The sequence below is a fragment of the Pelecanus crispus genome, chromosome 17 (genome assembly GCF_030463565.1).
Source record: "Pelecanus crispus isolate bPelCri1 chromosome 17, bPelCri1.pri, whole genome shotgun sequence".
Lineage (NCBI taxonomy): Eukaryota > Metazoa > Chordata > Aves > Pelecaniformes > Pelecanidae > Pelecanus > Pelecanus crispus.
This window is the reverse complement of record NC_134659.1, coordinates 6,485,937-6,503,426: the sequence shown is the minus strand read 5'-3', so window position 1 is coordinate 6,503,426 and position 17,490 is coordinate 6,485,937. Positions and strand designations below refer to the sequence as shown.

General features: G+C 41.8%; 1 protein-coding gene across 2 annotated transcripts; it reads left to right on the top strand.

The window, feature by feature from the left end:
- Positions 1-4,624: 4,624 nt before the first annotated feature.
- Positions 4,625-13,663, top strand: USP49 (ubiquitin specific peptidase 49). 2 transcript variants are annotated; one of them, XM_075722281.1, is made up of 7 exons: positions 4,625-4,653; positions 5,548-6,958; positions 8,769-8,973; positions 10,920-11,028; positions 11,820-12,025; positions 12,847-12,989; positions 13,114-13,663. In XM_075722281.1, the coding sequence occupies exons 2-7, from the start codon at positions 5,576-5,578 to the stop codon at positions 13,198-13,200; spliced, it is 2,133 nt and encodes a 710-aa protein (XP_075578396.1). In that variant the 5' UTR covers positions 4,625-4,653; positions 5,548-5,575; the 3' UTR covers positions 13,201-13,663. The 2 variants fall into 2 exon arrangements, with proteins under 2 accessions (XP_075578396.1, XP_009489503.1); XM_009491228.2 differs by having other exon boundaries at positions 12,847-13,151.
- Positions 13,664-17,490: the final 3,827 nt, after the last annotated feature.

Sequence of the window (17,490 nt, the reverse complement as noted above, 5' to 3'; positions counted from 1 at the left end):
AAAGGGAGAAACGCGTTCCTGCCCAGGCAAGCCGATGGCTCTTTGGAGAAAGAGAACCAAAAAGAGCTTCTTGGATGTTTTCCTGGGTGTTTCCCTTGCTCTGGTTACTGAGTGAGTAGTTCTGGACCATGCAGTGACTTTGTAAGGACAGAGGATACCTGCTCAGGTGATGTGGTGGTGACATTCGTTCGTTCGTGCAGCAATTCCTTTTCTCTAATGGAATATCAGTTACACGAGTTCTTCTGTTTGAAAAAGTGTCATTGCTAGTGGCTTTGAGAAGCAAATACAGGCTCGTGCTGTGAGTAAGTACATGGACTGCTCTCACGCAGAGGAACATGAATGTCTTGAGCAGGAAATTTTTTTCACCATCTTCTGCGCAGCTCAGATTACATGTTTTCATTAGACATCTGGTTGAATAATTGGTTCTTCGCAAATGGGTAGGTTAAAATAATTGGAGGAATAAAGTTTTTGAGTGGTTGTATGCAATTTTTAGATATATTTTCCCTCTGATATCTCCTTATTTGCATTTTTGAGTATTTGCAGCAGGCTAGAAATTCTACTCTAGAGTTGCACGTAAAAATTGTTTATTGGGGGGGAGAGTTGAAAGTGCTTGGTTTTTTGCATCCAAGGTTTTTAAACCTATTTGATCAAATGCCATCTATTTCTGTAGGCTATGTCATTTTAATGGAAACCAAGAGTATCTAAGGATATTTTTTTCCTACAGTGTTTTAAAACAAAATAAAAAAAAAAAGGCAAACGTACTTTATTTAATGTGGTACCAGTTCCCGATGGACTGGTGAAATGCTGCTGTGTTTCACTTTTGCCGCTCCCAGGAGAGGAAAGAATAAATGGAAGAATCATTCAGTCTGAACTTCCCACCTGTCCTTAAAGATGACTTCCAGACTGTGGCTAAAGGAGTTTGTGTCAGTACTGAAGACTCTTATTTGTTCTGGAATCAACTCGTGGACAAATGAAAGATGCTTCTAGTTTCCAAGGCTAAACATCTAGCACCTTTCCTGATCCCTCAGCTTTTCTTTTTGCTTCATGCACATTTATTTAGAAAAGGAAAGTAGCTAGTGTCAATAGATCTGTACAGATGTCTTTAATCAGTTTCCAAATGTGTAACAATGGTACAAAGAAACATAATAAAGTCATGTGTTTTATTTTAACACTCTTTTAGGGTCAAGAGCCAAATTGTTTCTGCTGCGTTTGGTTCTTGAAGCTGTTACAGGATCTTGCCATAAGTTTTTCCAGGACTATGAGCCATGCAAGAAAAGAAAGTAGGGTTTGACCCAATGTTTAAATACTATAAGTGATTTGCAAGGTGAGAATTTTTCAAATTGTCTCTAAAACATTACTGGCTAAACCAGTGCCCTTATTTTCCTTTTATTTCCTATTATTTTATTTCAGTATTAACTCATCTTTAGGTGTATTGCAGTGCAGGTCCACGCTTCTGTACTCTTCTCCATGCAGAGCAGTTAAGTTGTTCCTCCTCTCCTCTTTTCCTTCCCCCACTCCTTATCTGGAAAAGGAAAGATCTACATAGGTGAGAAAGGATGAGTTTATAGATGTTTCTTAAAATGAGATCTACCTTGATGGAGAAAACTTGTAAAACCAAGAAATAAACCTGATACACTGTAATTGCAAAGAGTTGAGTTCTGTTTGTTTCCAAGACCTTAAAATCTAAGGTGTTCATTCTCCATCACTAAACTCTCTTGTTCCTCATGGCTTGTCCGAGGCTGTCACATCAACCACATAAATTTGTATTCAGTTATTGCAATATCTTAAATAGCTCCAGCTCTGTAATCTTTGCAAGGTTTGTGTTTCCCCTGTGCAACTGTTTGCAAGTTCTGACTCGTCTTTGTGTTTCCATTTAATCGTAGCTTTGTAATTTCTCCTGTTAGCGTGCTCTTTTCGTTCTTGCTAGTAGGTTGTGGCAAGCTATTTGTTTACCTATGTAAAAGAGAGGAAGAAATTTTGTTCTTAGTCCTGTGCATGTCTTTCAGTGACTTATTTAGTAGTCTGTCTGCGTGTGGGATGGCAGGGCTGAACCTGCAGGCACCCCAGCTGCCTTTCGTGCACGTGTCGCACAATGCGAGAGCGCCCATTGTATTCTTTTTTTCTTTTTTCCCCCCACGGAAGGGGTCAAAAGTGTGAGTCGGTAACAGCATCTTTAACGTGAAGAAGCAATCGTGAAGCGTGGTGCGTGGCAGAAGCTCCGCGCACGCCGCCGCCAGGTGCACGGGAGCGAGCCCACTGCGCGCTGGCGCGAGCTGCAGATGCTCCGGCAGCCTGGCTGTGCAGGCAGCCTGCTCTGCCTTCTCAGCTTTGACGTGAAAACCACACCGATGAAAAGCAGATCTTATTTGAGGAAGTTGAAAAGACGTATCGTTTAAGTGGTTTGGGTTAAATAAGCACCGTTTATTTCGAACTTGCAGGGCAGCTGAATGTATATGGTGTTAGGGCTTAGATTTGCAAGGGGAGTATCCACAGATACCTAAAGAGAAACAGGTGGGGAATATCACATGCGGTATCAAAGATGCTTTTGTGCTGAGAATTACTGAATTAAGGTGTGACAAAGCTGCTTTGTTAACTGACCAACGTTGTTAAAATCTCTTTCCTTTTTCAAACAGGAAATCTTGCTGGCCCACACAGGAAAAGCAAAAGCAGTTGACAAAAGGCTTGTAATTTATATACTGACAGCCTACTTCATTGTTAAACATGATTCTTTAATGCACTGTATCTGCTGTCTGATAGATTTCCTTGTAGCCTGTTACCCAGCTGAAACTAGCAACGTATCAGCGTTGTTTCTTTTTCCTTGGAAATTGAGGATAAATTCAGTGTGCTTTGAAGATACTGTGTTCTGAGACCTTGCAGAGCTGGTGAGCGACCGCGCTTGGCGGCTGTTTAATTGGTCTCTAGAAAATTGTACTTATAAGGCCCGGTTTTTGTTACACGGTACAAATCTCGGATATGCTGGTGAGACTCAAGGGTTAAATTCCCAACACTGTCGCATATGGCAGTGAGCAGAATCACAGATGTTGATGATACAACATAATTAGTATTCTTTTATGTAAATGAAGGCTGTCAATGTTACCATAGTGTCTATACTCTTTCAAGCTGGAATCTATGCCACTTGGTCTCACCAAGGCTAGACAGGATTATTCCACAATTTTCTATCAAGACCTGAGCAGAAAAATAAAGAAGAAAGAGGGGGACAACAGGTCAGGGAGGAAGGTGGGAAGGGATATTTCCAACTTGGAAAGAGGAGACCAAATCAGTCCTTTGTTTAGGTAGGAGTTCCAAAAGTGTCTTTCCAGGCCCTAGGATTTGTGAGTGAATGAACACAGCCCAAAGGAGAGGTGTAGCAGATTTTGGAACTGTTTTAAATGAACAACTAGCACGGTTATTTAGACACTGCAGAATCACTCTGCGGAGACGAATTCTGAAGTGGCCACTTGTGCTGTAATCTAAAGTCGAAAAGAGTTAAAGAATAGAAAAGCTTTGATTTTTCTTTAATAGATTCCATCTTTAAGCAGCAGTGTCACTGGAAAAAGATAGTAATTAAAGTAAATTTGCATAATTTGGGGACCACTAAAAATCTTAGCCTGGTCAGATAGGTTTTCTGCATACCAATCGAGGCAACTGTTCAATACCTATCTTAAAGCTTTGGGAAAGCGTGCCGTGGCCTTCGTTATATTAAACTTTGCCCCTCGTAAAATGATTTTTTTAGCCAAATATTCTGTATGCCAGACCTGACACTCTCTGTGACATCTGTAACCACTTTGTGCATATTGTTGCTGTCCCTCCTATCACTACTTTGTATGGTATTGAAGTGCTGTAGTCGTAGATGCGTAAGCAAGTTAATTTAGTCTTTCCTGGATTATTACAACAGATATGTTTTTACAATCTTTTCTGCCTTTGGCAAAATGCAGGTTTTTCCTATTTTTTCTTTCTTCTGTAGTTCTTATTTTGTTACCATTCACACTTGGCAACTATTCATTACTTCATTTTTATTGTTTGAAAAATCATCTAGAAATGAAATTTAATTCAGGACAGATTTTTTTTTTTTTTCTTTTTCCCCATCTCCTCCCCCCTTCTTTCACCAAGTTATCGAAGCAGCCAAAATTGAAGTGATCACAGGAGGTGCACGTTTTTGCTCAGTTTTTTTTTTTTTCCTCAGATTTTTTCTCTGCCATATGTTGGGTCATCCACTACAAAAGACTTATGATGAAGAGGCTACATGTGATCAGCAGATTTATAGATTATCAGAAAATGAAAGCAGAAAAATGAAATTCCAGAGTGCCTCTTCCATGTGACGTTTCTTAACATCTAAGTATTTGGGTTCCTGGGTGCGTTCATGCTTTGACTTCCAGATAATTCTGTTCTCTGTATTAAATGTGTTCTCTGCAGTAGCTCTTGCACTGAGGGGATTAATCGTGTTCAAAAGCAACCCTGCCAGCGTTCCTAGTTTGTTTATGTGCATCACAAGAATATTCTCTCTCTAGGGCTTTGAAGCTGTGCTGCCTTACAATGAAGACTTAAGTAGTAATTAAATTCTCGAAGAACCGCCAAGACTCCTTTGGCTGAAATGGGGATGTTCCGGGCCCTGGATGCTGCGTCGCGGAGGAAAGGATGTTTAAACATGACTCCGTGAGTAGGGCGTGCGAGCGGCTCTTTCCGTTGGATCAGAGCGTCGGAGGGACTGTACAAAAGAAACCACAGTGCTGGCACGCGGTGTCTTAGTTGTGCTCTTTGTACAGCTGAGTATCTTTTATAAAACATATGGGCGCAGGACATGGAGTGAAAGCTTTTTGCGCCTTCTAGTATCCCTGCTTTGATTTCTCTTCAATTACGATACAGTAATTTAGTAAATCAGTTGCTTTTTCTGTTTATGTGTGCATATGCAAACATGTACACATGCAGATGTTCCCTTAGGTTTACTATAAGATGGTGTTACACGTTTCTTTTTTTTTTCCCCTGCTTTTTTTTTTTTAAACATTAAAATGTTTGGGAGGCTGTGGGAAATCAGAGTGTTTGCTGGTGGAATGTAAAGCCTGCGGACTTGCAAATGCTCTGGTTATGACAATTATCTGATATTTTTGTGCCTTCTGCGAGAAGTTGGTAACCTCAGTCTAGTTCCCGATGACATGCATTCCAATTCCAAATTCATTTTGTATGTATCAATTTCAAGAGGGCAGCTAAAGATCAAATGTGTGTGTGGACTGAATTAATCTTTTTCTCCTTGGAAGCGAGCCATTCAGGTTGGGTGAGGCGTGCTGGCAGCTGTCTGGGCCGTCCTTAGTAGACGGTTAGACAGTTTAATTCTGTAGACCTTGTCAATCCAATATCTTTTGCTAGTACTAAAAACTGCTTTTAAAAAAACTGCGCGCAGAAATAATGTAGTCGGTTGAGGGAAAACTGTGGTTGGGATTGACAAGACGCGGCATCGGTATTTTTATAGGTCTTTACAGCTGGTACAAAAGAGATCATTTTAAATATGTATAGTGGCTCTAAGATGCTTTTCTTTGGTTTTTGCCTTTTAAGGTCAAAGCAGCGAAGACTTCTGTAAGACATGGATAGATGCAAACATGTTGGGCGGCTACGACTCGCCCAGGACCACTCTATCCTGAACCCCCAGAAGTGGCACTGCGTGGACTGCCAGACAACTGAATCTATCTGGGCTTGTCTGAAGTGCTCCCACGTAGCCTGTGGGAGGTACATCGAGGAGCATGCACTTAAACACTTTGAAGAAACCAGGCATCCATTGGCAATGGAAGTTAATGATCTGTATGTCTTTTGTTACCTTTGTGAAGATTACGTCTTGAATGATAACCCGGAGGGTGATTTGAAATTGCTGAGAAGTTCTCTGTCCGCAATTAAAAGTCAAAAACATGATCCGTCAACAAGAAGTGGCAGGACATTGCGATCGATGGCTTTGGGAGAGGACATGTGCAGCCATCAAAGGAGCCCTCAGGGACAATCTCAGATGCTTACAGCTCTCTGGCACAGGCGCCAGTCCTTGCTTGCGAAGGCGCTGCGGACCTGGTTTGATAAGAGCTCTAGAGGCCAGCTAAAGTTAAAACAAAAGAAACAAATGGAGGAGTTGGAGAAAAAGAAGGAGGCAGCTAGGCAGCGGCGGCAGGAGATGAAGAGACAGCTCCTGGAGGAGCTGGCAAATACTCCTCCGAGGAAGAGTGCAAGGCTGTTGTCTCACGTGCACAGAGAGAACTTGATTCCAAGGAAATTCAGGGAGGTGGCGACCGCTTCCCCTACCTCAAGGCAGATGCAGAGCAGCAGATTCAAACAGTTTTATTCCATCCGGCGTAAGCCTCTGATGACTCCCGGGGTAACGGGTCTAAGGAACCTGGGAAACACATGTTATATGAATTCTATTCTGCAAGTGCTAAGTCACCTCCAGAAATTTAGAGAATGTTTTTTGACACTTGATCTCTGTGAAACAGAAGAACTCTTAGCCAAAACTGTGAATGGGAAGTCTAGGATGCCTGGCAAATTGGCAAATGGGTCTGCTGCTAATGAGTCAGGGAAGACTGACAAAGTGGGATCATATGGCACGCAGAGCTTGCCAGCTGGCTTAAATGGTGGCTCCTCAATAAGCAGGAGTTTAGAACTAATACAACCCAAGGAACCAAGTTCAAAGCACATCTCCCTCTGTCACGAATTGCACACCCTCTTCAGAGTGATGTGGTCTGGCAAGTGGGCTCTCGTGTCGCCCTTTGCCATGCTGCACTCTGTGTGGAGTCTCATCCCGGCGTTTCGAGGTTATGATCAGCAGGACGCTCAGGAATTTCTCTGCGAGTTGCTGGATAAAGTACAGCAGGAGCTGGAGTCGGAAGGAACGAAGCGCAGGATCCTTATCCCTTTCTCACAGAGGAAGCTCACCAAGCAGGTCCTGAAGGTGGTGAACACCATTTTTCACGGGCAGTTGCTTAGTCAGGTATGCACGTACTTTTGCACAGAAATCAGTTGGAGCCGTTCGCACCAAGGAGCAAAGGCTCTTGTTTGTTGAGGAACCACCAGATAAGTAAGAGGAATTGGTTAGGAGTGCCTCCCAAGAAAGAAATCTGTTGGGTTGCTGTGCAGGTCGTCAGCATTTTCAGTATTTGTCACATGTATTGTAAATTCAGTTGACTCTTGCCACTTCAGAATGAAATCTGCACAAGTACAGAAGTTCTGAGCCCTTAGTTTTAAGTTTTTACCACGTTTTTAAAGCGTCTTTGTAATTTGTTTTGTCCCTTCCTGGTTTTGTTTCTGTGGCTAGAAAGAATATGATGAAGGACAGAGAGGGCAGTCATCTTGTGCTATAAAGAATAAGCTCTCTGTGACAATTTTTTTTTTTTTGCAGGCATGTGAAAGTCATCTTGAGATACTGAGCATGGTTAACATACGTTTCTGTAGGAGCTGAAAGTGGTGCTCAGTCTTTTATTCCTGTGCCATTCCCTTGTCTGAAATGTATTGTTCCCCACAAGGCAGACCCCGAGAGCCCAGTGCATTTTGAAAGTCCTCAACTACCTTTGCTTTCCAGGAGAAATGAAACGTGTGCATAACTTGACACTCAAGGGTTTGCAAGATCAGACCACAAAGCGTATTATATGTGTGCATTCTCATTACTATTTGTATCGTCCTTCTCCATGCCAGTCTTACTAAGCTTACCGCTCATAAGAACTTAGGTGCACGTTAAAGATTAGAAGGTGTATTTTTCAAGTTAAAGCTTTTGGCTTTTCAGGGAAAGGATGCTTGAAGTCATGGTTCATTTGAATCATCTCTGCAGCGCATGAACTTCTTGTGGACTTCTTAACTAGAAGCAATTTGTTCAGTTGTCTCTTGACTCTGGAAGATGGTGCATGTTCTAGATACAGTGGTAGGTCTCTGTTAACAGCCTGAAGATGTTCACAGATCAGTGTTATTTATCTGCTACTATGATACACTATAAATAACTTGCCGAGCTATTTATTCTACTTATGTAACTCTTGTGTACATGTACCGTATTTAATTTCAAACCCCGCTACGCACATAGAGAAGACTCCCTTCTCTATCTGCTAGCTACGAATCCATCTTGAAGTTACTGGTGCCTTCAGTGCATGAAGCTGCAAGGTTGGAAGTCGGTTTCTGTGGATGGCTCTCAGAAGAATGCACAGTCTGACCAGACCTGCTTTCTGGTTTTGTTACCTCCTCATGTTCTCACTTGCTGCCTCTGTGTTTAATTGGAAACTTTCTGCTGTTCTTATTTATAATACTCTGGGATGACATAAGAAAACAAGTGCATCTGAAATTCGTCCTTTTATGCTCCATGCATGAATAATTTTTATTTAGTTAGCAGATGAAACTTTAAAGGAATGATACACTTTGAAATGTGTGAGTAAAGTAGAGAAAATATGGAAGGAAGACTGCATGATAAATGCTAACGTGTACTTTTCGTAGTAGAAAGCAGATCCAAGGTGCTTGTTACCCAGCTGTGAATTGGTATTCTACCTATAATGGTGTTTATCTGAGGAAGTGAATCCCATAAAGGTGAATATTGTCTCCAGTTTTTGAGAATTGAGAAAGTATTTTAAATTACCTGCTCACGATAGGCAGCTTTCAGACTGGAAATAAGTAGTGTTTCTCTTGACTCACGGGTCATCTTTATGTCTGTGAAACCACACTGCCTCTTGGGCATAAACTTGCTCTTTAGATGTGAATGTGAATGGCAGTCTGCAGGTGTACGTGTACATAACTCCATTTGTGTATACACGTTTCATTCCCAGGTCACCTGCATAACATGCAACTACAAATCCAACACCGTTGAGCCCTTTTGGGATCTTTCCCTGGAATTCCCCGAGCGCTATCATTCTATCGAGAAAGGGATCGTCCCTGTTAATCAGACAGAGTGCATGCTGACAGAAATGTTGGCCAAGTTCACCGAGACCGAAGCTCTGGAAGGGAGGATATATGCGTGCGACCAATGCAACAGTAAGTCGGATCCTGCTGATGTCTTTGCCATTAGAAGCTCTCTCTGTTTTCTGAGTGAAAGGTTTCTGCTGTGTGTTTTGTGTGCCTGGAAACATGTATTGTGTCCTGTATGTATATGAGAAGTGAGTTCTTCCTCGCTGCTCGTGCTGTTCTGTTTCCTCCTGTTGATAACTTCTGCTCCTTTGGGCACCGCTTTGGAACCAGTATGTCGTTCTTCCCTCATCTCTGCCATTCAGCAGCACAATTTACTAAGGGTTTAATACGACCCTGTTCGGAACTGCTCTTGCTGCTTGTGTTGGGAGGGGAAGGGGAAGGGAACTTCAAGAATTTTTTCGGAGGGAATGGGTTGCATTTAGAGACAAAAAAAGGAACCTTATCCCCTATGGTTTGCTTATCTCTGCATGGCAGGAAAGCTTTTATAACAAGTCATCTGTATGCTGCTTGTTCTTGATTGAATCCTTTAACCAGAAATCACAAAGGCAGAGTTCTCAAGGTCTGCTGCCAGGTTAGAGTTTCCATCTCTCTGTAGGCATTTTGTCAAGAAGCTGACATTATTCTGGGAGCCTCAGGTTAATGTATTACCTGTTATATGAATGCATGTGTTTTGCTGTGCTCAGCTAGAAGATGACTTCTGCTTTCCTGTAGTAGGTCTGAGTGTAAGGTCATTATATGCCTGCAAATAATTTTAGCCTTGCGTATAATCATGCAGCTCAGCTACTCTGATAAGCTGGATTTGAAATTTTTTTCATGCAGGTATTTGTAGCAAATGTTCATCCCCTTGGGAGGAAAATGCCAATAATTTGACTTACATTGCAACTAGGCAGCTGAAGTAGCAAGTATTTGTAGAGATCTGTTCTCTATCAACTGGCAAATCTGCTACCAAACATTTTCACAAAGCGTTAGGAAATAATGGTTGACTAGATGTTCTTGAAACAAAGCCAGATATAATTTGAACAGATTTTGATTCACAAATAATGTTCACAAAGCGTCGATGTGGATAAGTACAGCTTCATTTTAATTCTGTTTTCTTTGATTCTTTGGGAAAGCACGAATTTTAACAGTTACTTCAGAGTTAAATGGCTAAAGAAACATTAACCAGCTGAAAAAAAGTCAGGGAAAGGCAACCAGCCTGTGTCTAGGTGCCAAAAACTATTGGGGGCACTGCTTGTCAGATGTGATGGAGGAGGAGCAACCCATCTGTTCTGAACGGGTGCAGTGAGGTGCAGAAATCTAATTAACAGGTACATTTCTTACTGGAAGCTCTGAAAGCCACCTGTCTTCCTCCTGGTATAGTCGTATGTTCAGTGTCCTGAAAGAGTAATCACCGGGAAGAGGAACCTTTTGCCCTCTTCTCCAGTTTCGGTTCAGAGGTTGTTTTCTGTTCTTGGGCAGGCAGAAGCCCTGCGAGAGGTGGAACCTTGCTGGAAGCATTTTCCTCTGACTTGTATTAATATTCTTGAGCTACTGAAGCTTGCTACTACAGGCCTTATTCAGGTGGTGTAAGAGGATCAAGGTAGTAGACAGAATACGATGTCAAATAGTATTATTTGTATGCTGTAGTAGTTCACCTGTTGAAACCGCTACAGCCCTGGATGTCTTTGGCACTAGTTCTGTCTTAATATTTATTGTGCTGGTGTATTTCTCAGAGCAAAATGTCATCATGAGCAGCCTGAGGGTGATAACTGATTGTGTGATTATGAGCATCACAAAAGTGAAAAACTTTAAGTATTTTTAAACATGTGAGTTTTGATCCTAGAGAATTTCCTGCTCTCTGAAAGAATGCATAAGAAATGTTTACTTGTGTGTCCATCCTGAGTGCATGTGAGCTGGACTACTGCTCCTGAGAAAAAGAGTCCAGAATGTGCTCTTTTCCCCTTCTGATAATTGATGACATCCTAACAATCTTTGCCTTTAATTTTTTTTTTTTTTTTTTTTTTTTTTGGTAGGCAAACGGCGGAAGTCTTCTCCTAAACCCCTTGTTCTGAGTGAAGCTAAAAAGCAGTTAATGATCTACAGACTACCTCAGGTCCTCCGACTGCACCTTAAACGATTCAGGTGAGTGGGGCATGCTACGTGGTGTCAGGCAGGCAACTTGCCTCTGTGTTTTTGGAAAGAAGTGATTCGTGTGGGCCCGTAACTTCTCTCACATTCTGGGAAATACATGTGTATGAACATTTTACCTAAACCAGTTGCCTGATACCCTCTCAGAGTACTACTTGTATTACAATCAGTAGCCTGTTTGTAGCGGTTTTTCTGCTATACACACAATGTAATGTTTTGTAAATACTAATACTGGTTTCCTTGACTGGTACTCAACGGTGTTTGTCTGAGTTTGCAGACAACTTGAAACAGTGGCTGAGAGATGGATGAACTGATCGGATGAGTGAAAGATTTGCTGAAGCTGGAAGCCCGTGATGGTTAAATGCTAGTATTATCTATTTACCTGCTGAATAAAACATAGCAGACAAAGCTCAAAATATTATGAAAAGTTTCTAAAATGGTTAGCGCAGGCAATTGAGTTGTGTGGGGTTTGTATTTATATAACTGAGTATTTTAAGTGCTCTTTGACTGTCACAAGAGACATTTGTCTGTCTTTGTGTTTGGCTGTTGCAAATCTCAACAATATCCTAGCTATAATAAATGAATCAGCTGTATGCAAAAGATAACTGTAGTAGAGGTTAGAGCGAAAACAGAAGGAAAAAATTAGCTGACACCTACTTGACCCTAGCACAGAAAGCTCTTCAGAGTTGTTTAGCAGTGGCGACTTTTGTGTGCATCTTCCCACAGCCCTGTACCACTGTCGAGAAGCAGGATCCCGAGTCTGATTCGTGCCCTTGTGTTTGCAGGTGGTCTGAACGTAATCACCGTGAGAAGATTGGGGTCCATGTCCTCTTTGACCAGGTATTAAACATGGAACCTTACTGCTGCAGGGACTCTCTCTCCTCTCTTGACAAAGAGACCTTTGTCTATGACCTCTCCGCTGTGGTGATGCATCACGGGAAAGGGTTTGGCTCAGGACACTACACAGCATATTGCTACAACACAGAGGGAGGTGCGTGTGCCTTATTATGGGGGAAACAAATTCAAAGAAACTCGTGTTTTATCCCATAGACGTAGTGCGTTGAAATGCTTTGTGATCAAAGTTGTTTGGAATCAAGTTTCCTGGCATTTGGTAGTTTGTTTCCCAGAATGTATTGTTAGTAGCATGTTTGGGTTTTTGGGGGGGGGTTTGGTTGTTGGTTTTGGATTTATTTTTTTGTTGGTTTGTTTTTTGTTTTTTTGCATAAAGCCACAGATTGCTGCTCTTTGCTTTGCGGTCCTTCGGGATGCCTTTTATTGCTTGCTGTTAACAGCATGAATGCTTCATTTTCTCATGCGATGTAACTCTGTGGAGCTGCTCCAGCTGGGTGTCTTTTCTCAGTATCCTTGGGACGATGAGATAAACAGAAAGTGTTTTGAAACTGGACAGGAACTATTCATGAATAACATCCGCAGGGTTTTTGTGAATTTCCAGCAGTCTCTTTCTGCAGCTGAATTAGTATTGACTCTGCCTTCTGACTTGTGGAGAAAGAGGTACAAATTGGCTGTCTCCAGGGAATTTTTATTTTCCTAATTGAGTTTTTGGGCTATAATACACAATTGGTTAAATTATGATTTGGTATTTCTAAAATCTGTTAACAGCACAGAAACAATCAAAATGTTTTCCAGATTAGAAACTCCTTTCCAAAGCATCTGCAGAGGAAAAGATAGAGATGCCTTTTCGCCTACATTGCCCTTTTTCTCTGTGGATGTTTCCTATGAAGAGTTCCAAAATGCATTCAGAAGGAATTATGCCTCCCTTACTAATGTGCTCTTTCTCACTTTGATTCCTAGGTTTTTGGGTCCACTGCAATGACTCCAAACTGAATGTATGTAGCGTGGAGGAGGTGTGCAAAACCCAGGCCTACATTCTTTTTTACACTCAAAGAACAGTGCAGGACAAAGCAAGAATCTCAGAAAAACAACTCCAAGCTCAGGTGCCGTCCAAAAATAGTGATAAGGACAGAAGACTGACATTCCCATGATGGGGAGCTCTGTAACTCAATCGACGGTCTCAGTTTTTTTTAAAACCATTGGCGTTCACATCTTTCCTCTTTGTAGGAAAAAAGGCTCGCTGCAGGAAGGGGATCAAATCATGATGTTTGCCGCCCAGGGTCTGGAAAAGCGTATCGAGCTGTGCAATTCTGACACGTAAGATTGTAGTCAGAATCTTGGTTTTAAAGCATCTTGTTGTTAAATTATGCTCACAAAATGAAATGAGGAAGTTTGATGCTGTATATCGTTCATCTCATATCAAAAAGGAATTGCGTAAGGCGTGTAACAAATGAGCACAACCGGGAAACAGAAGCACTCAACTGGCTTCAAAAACCGTCAGTCCTAGTAATGCTGATAAAACTCCAGAAGGAACAGGTATAGTACCCTCCCCTTTAATTGCCATTCAGATTTGCAGGGTTTGAATCACACAGTCACCCAGGTATTTGTTTGAACGGTTGTTGGATACGTGGAGTTGGCTGCGCTGAGAGCCATTCCTGCTGGAGAAATGCTTAACATTCTTCTACCAGAGAAAATACTCCCCCAGGCCTCAGCTCTCTCTGTGATACCAATTCCTTTGCCATCGGTTGAGGGCAAACCCGTGGCTGGCGAGCTTTGTCAGCAGCTCTCTTTCTCAGTGTTACTGGGGCTGTGTGCACACTTGATGGTTTATTCTCTGGGCTGAACTGAATTGGCAGCTAAATTTGCTAGGAATGTGATTTTAAAACAGTTCTGCTCTGGAGGAAGTGTGTTTAAAAACAAAAACCCTGTAATAAAACAGGAATGTACCTGTGTGTCGTATCTGTTTACAGTGGCAGCGAAAACAAAGCCTATACTACAGGCTTCTGCTGGCATAACTTTGTTGACCAGGTTTATAAAGAAGTCCAAGCCCTGGCTTGCACAGCTGTGACAGCAGAAGCGTGGAGGCATCTTACACTGGCAAACTAGCACTTTCTGACAAGTGTGGCTTGTTTTCCTCAGGGGAACGGCACGGTGGTAATACCACAACGGTGGGAGACAGAGCTAGCTTCTGTTACTGCTTCTGTAATGGAAATATTCATTAATTGCGGTTGTCACACGAAGCCCAGCCTAACCGAAGGCAGTGAGGTTGCGCAGGTGTAGTGCGCAGAATTCAGCCTGTGAAGTCTTTATGGCTGCTGGGACGTAAAGGGAAGGAATGTAGTTAAATCTCAAATTCCATGTTGAGTTTGAAAGGCTATAAAAATGTCTGTCTCTGTAATCATCTTGATTTTAGAATTCTATGAGAAACATAGGGCCTTAGTTGACTATTTATAGTCACTTCCCAGCCTACAGTTGCACCTCAGGTGTTTTTATAATTTGGGGTTTGGCTGTTCACATTTCATATTTTAATCAAATCCGAATATGTAACTGCAAAGAGACGTGACGTCTTTCGATCTTGATGGTTTGGGTTTTTTTTTAAAGTGGTTAAAGGTGAAGTAATCTAAAATACGAGGTTCTTCCAAAAAATTGGTTCCATTTTTAGGCAGATAGGTTCTGAAAGTGTATTTCTCTTCCTCCCTCTTCTCCTTTTATTCTTGTCAGCATTTGCCCATCACACACTGACCTCCCCACATTGTTGTTGGAGGGCGTGAAGAGGTAACTTTCCCAAATACCATTCCTCTCTTTCCACTGGCACTACTGTGACTTTTAATCTCCTGTCCTATGGGCAAATTGGTCTCTCGTACTTTGGCTGCTGTTAATCGCTTCAGCCACACAGAAATGAGCACAGCAAACAAGAAACTTTTATTTTGTCAGAGCACAGTGTTGTGCTAGGTCTTCTACGTCCTTAAAGTTTCCTGGTTTTTTATTTCTAAGCAACATGCTGCTTTTTGAGCCTACAAAAACTGTCTTTTTGACAAATAAGTATAATTTTGAGATCATATGCTGTTATTTTTTTTGAGACGAGACAGTTTGAAACAGTCCTATGGGAACTCATTAAAAAGTTTTAGTTTTGGTTCTCTAAATGTAGCGGGGCCTGGAAGGATTTCTTATGAATGTGTGTATATCTATGTATTTACTAGGTAGGGGATTTTTTTGTGCTACCAGTAAATAAAATTAATAAAAATGCAATAGGCCAAATTGAGATCAGTAAAAGTAAGTGTGACTGCTGATTGCAGGGGAAGCTGAGTTGCGTTCAGCACCGGTGGAAGTTGACATTCCTGAAAGAATCAAAATCACGCGCTTGTGATTGTCAGATACATGATGGATTCTTTTCTAGAGCTAAACATATGCTCTGTGAAGACTGTGTGTCTCAAAAGGAAAATTAAAGGGGAAATAGTGCTTAATATTGCCTTTTTAATCTAAGAGGTGGAAGGGAAAACTGGTGGTTTTCCCATGCAGCTGTCCTTCCAGGCCTGTCCCCCCTTCAGGAGGATTATGTTCTTCTAAGTGACAGTTGTGGTTTACTATGGTGCGTTCCCTTTCTGAATCCCCTAGCCACTGGCCACTGGCCACAAAGCTGGCCCCGTTTGTATAAAAATTTGATAGAAAGGCAAAGCGTAACGCAGCATCAGTTGTCACTGCAGTGAGCCGAGACTCTTTGCTATGAATGCTCATCTTTTGACTGAGTGTTTTGCATTAATATTTGAATTCAGGTAGTAACACAGTTGTCACGTGAATCGAGTAGGTTGCAGAGGGGAGCTGGGAGCGTACCTGTAGCCGTTGCTGCATCTGATCGCCCGAGCAGATTTTGTAGCGTTTGCTGGTGACGTCTTTTGACGTTAGTGGCCTCTCCATGTGACGTTAGCCTAGTTGTGCTGAGATGTGGAGATACTGCAGTCAGAAAAATGATTGCCCTGATAGGGAAGGAATAAATGATACTTTGAAGTAAATAAACTTGCTTTTTCCAACACTGTGAGGTTTCTGTAATATTTAGCTTTTATTTGGAAGCGATAGCGTATAGCATTTTTTATGCTGTTTGGTTTATATTTGTCTACTGCAGGCTTCTTTATATAAGCATAGCCCAATGCTCCCTCCATGCTGGGCGCTGTTTTATAGTGTCCTGTTTGCCAGAAATTCTGATTGGAAGTTTACCTCTCTCCATCAGTAAGGTGAAAATACTACTTGCAATTACAGTGAAGCCCACTTAAGTGCATGCCTGACAAAGGGTAGCCTGTAAAGCAAACTATGTCCCTCCTTTAACGGTATGGCTTCAAATCCTGCTAATACACTGATGTGTATTTAGAATAATTCCAGGTTTAGGCTCTGCTTTTGCAAATACGCAGGCAGATGATGTGACTTAACTCATGCGTGGAGCTCAGTGGTCGCAGTTGTGAGTTGCAAGCTAAGGGTCTGCAACACAAAAACCTTTATTTTGGTATAACTGGGAGCAGAATTGGTTTCTCTCTGTGCTGGGATTCCTGTACTGGGATTCCAGTCTTGTAGCAAGGAGTCAGTTGCCTTGAGAGGTGCTCAGAGCCAGCGCGAGGTTCTTGGCACCTTGCAGGTTACTGGCTGAAGGCGTAGGAAGCCACCGTACGCTGGCAGACTGTCAGCCTCGTGAGTATGCAGCCTTTGGGCCACAACTGTCCAGCATACCCTTATTCCATTCAACTTTTAAGTAAATTGGCATTCCTTAATGTTATGTTTTTAAGAAATTAAGAATCTTAATGTATTCATGGTCAGCTATGATACAGCATCTACTGTAGTTGTTGGAAAACACTTTATTTTAGCTGACTTTATTCCACTAGCAAGTTAGTGACATAACTTTGTCTTTATGTTATCCTTTTACTGTCTGTGTTCCCAAGTTAAACTATGCATACTGCAAAAACCGTTTCTCTGCAAAGCACTGAAAAAACAGGTTTTTTCCCCCATTAATTCTGACCAGAACAATTCTCTGGTCTGGCTTTGAAGTTTTTGATGTGAGGCAGCAAATGGAATAATGCATATTAAATGCTTGACATCAAACTTTACCGGTACTGCCACCCAGAACCACCCCCATGTACTTAGGGACTTCCAGACGTTTTTTTGAGTGTAAGAGTAAAATTGGAAATGGTAAGAGCATTAAGTGTGTCCTATGGACTCACTATCAGGAGGGGTTTTTTTGCTTCTAGAAGGCAAGGCTTCTAGCACAAATACTGTCTTGGTGGTAATTTAGAAACTCTTTTATTGATTGTAATGTCCCCAGGCCTGAATATGCTTAATTGCATCCCAATGAGAGAGACTAATGAAACTTCTGGCTGTTGCCACATTACCCCAGGATGAGCTGCAGTGGAAGTCAGTGGTGTTGCAGAATGAGAACTACATAAGCAAGAGACAGGGAGAGTAGTTTTACCTACCAATACAGTTTTGTGAACTAATTTTCTATGATTCCTTAGATTTGGTGCCTTGTATCCAATAATATTTTGCATGGGACAGAAACATTGGGAAGTAAGTTGTGAATTCTCCCCTCCTGACTGAAGCAGCAGACAGATCTGTGTGTTTTTA

What these genes read in the sequence shown, in the direction of transcription:
- USP49 (XM_075722281.1), top strand. Translation starts at nt 5,576, where the DNA reads ATGGATAGATGCAAACATGTTGGGCGGCTACGACTCGCCCAGGACCAC. An exon ending in CTGCACCTTAAACGATTCAG is followed by an intron (nt 11,029 to 11,819) that starts GTGAGTGGGGCA and finishes TTGTGTTTGCAG; the next exon opens with GTGGTCTGAACGTAATCACC. An exon ending in AAAAACAACTCCAAGCTCAG is followed by an intron (nt 12,990 to 13,113) that starts GTGCCGTCCAAA and finishes TCCTCTTTGTAG; the next exon opens with GAAAAAAGGCTCGCTGCAGG.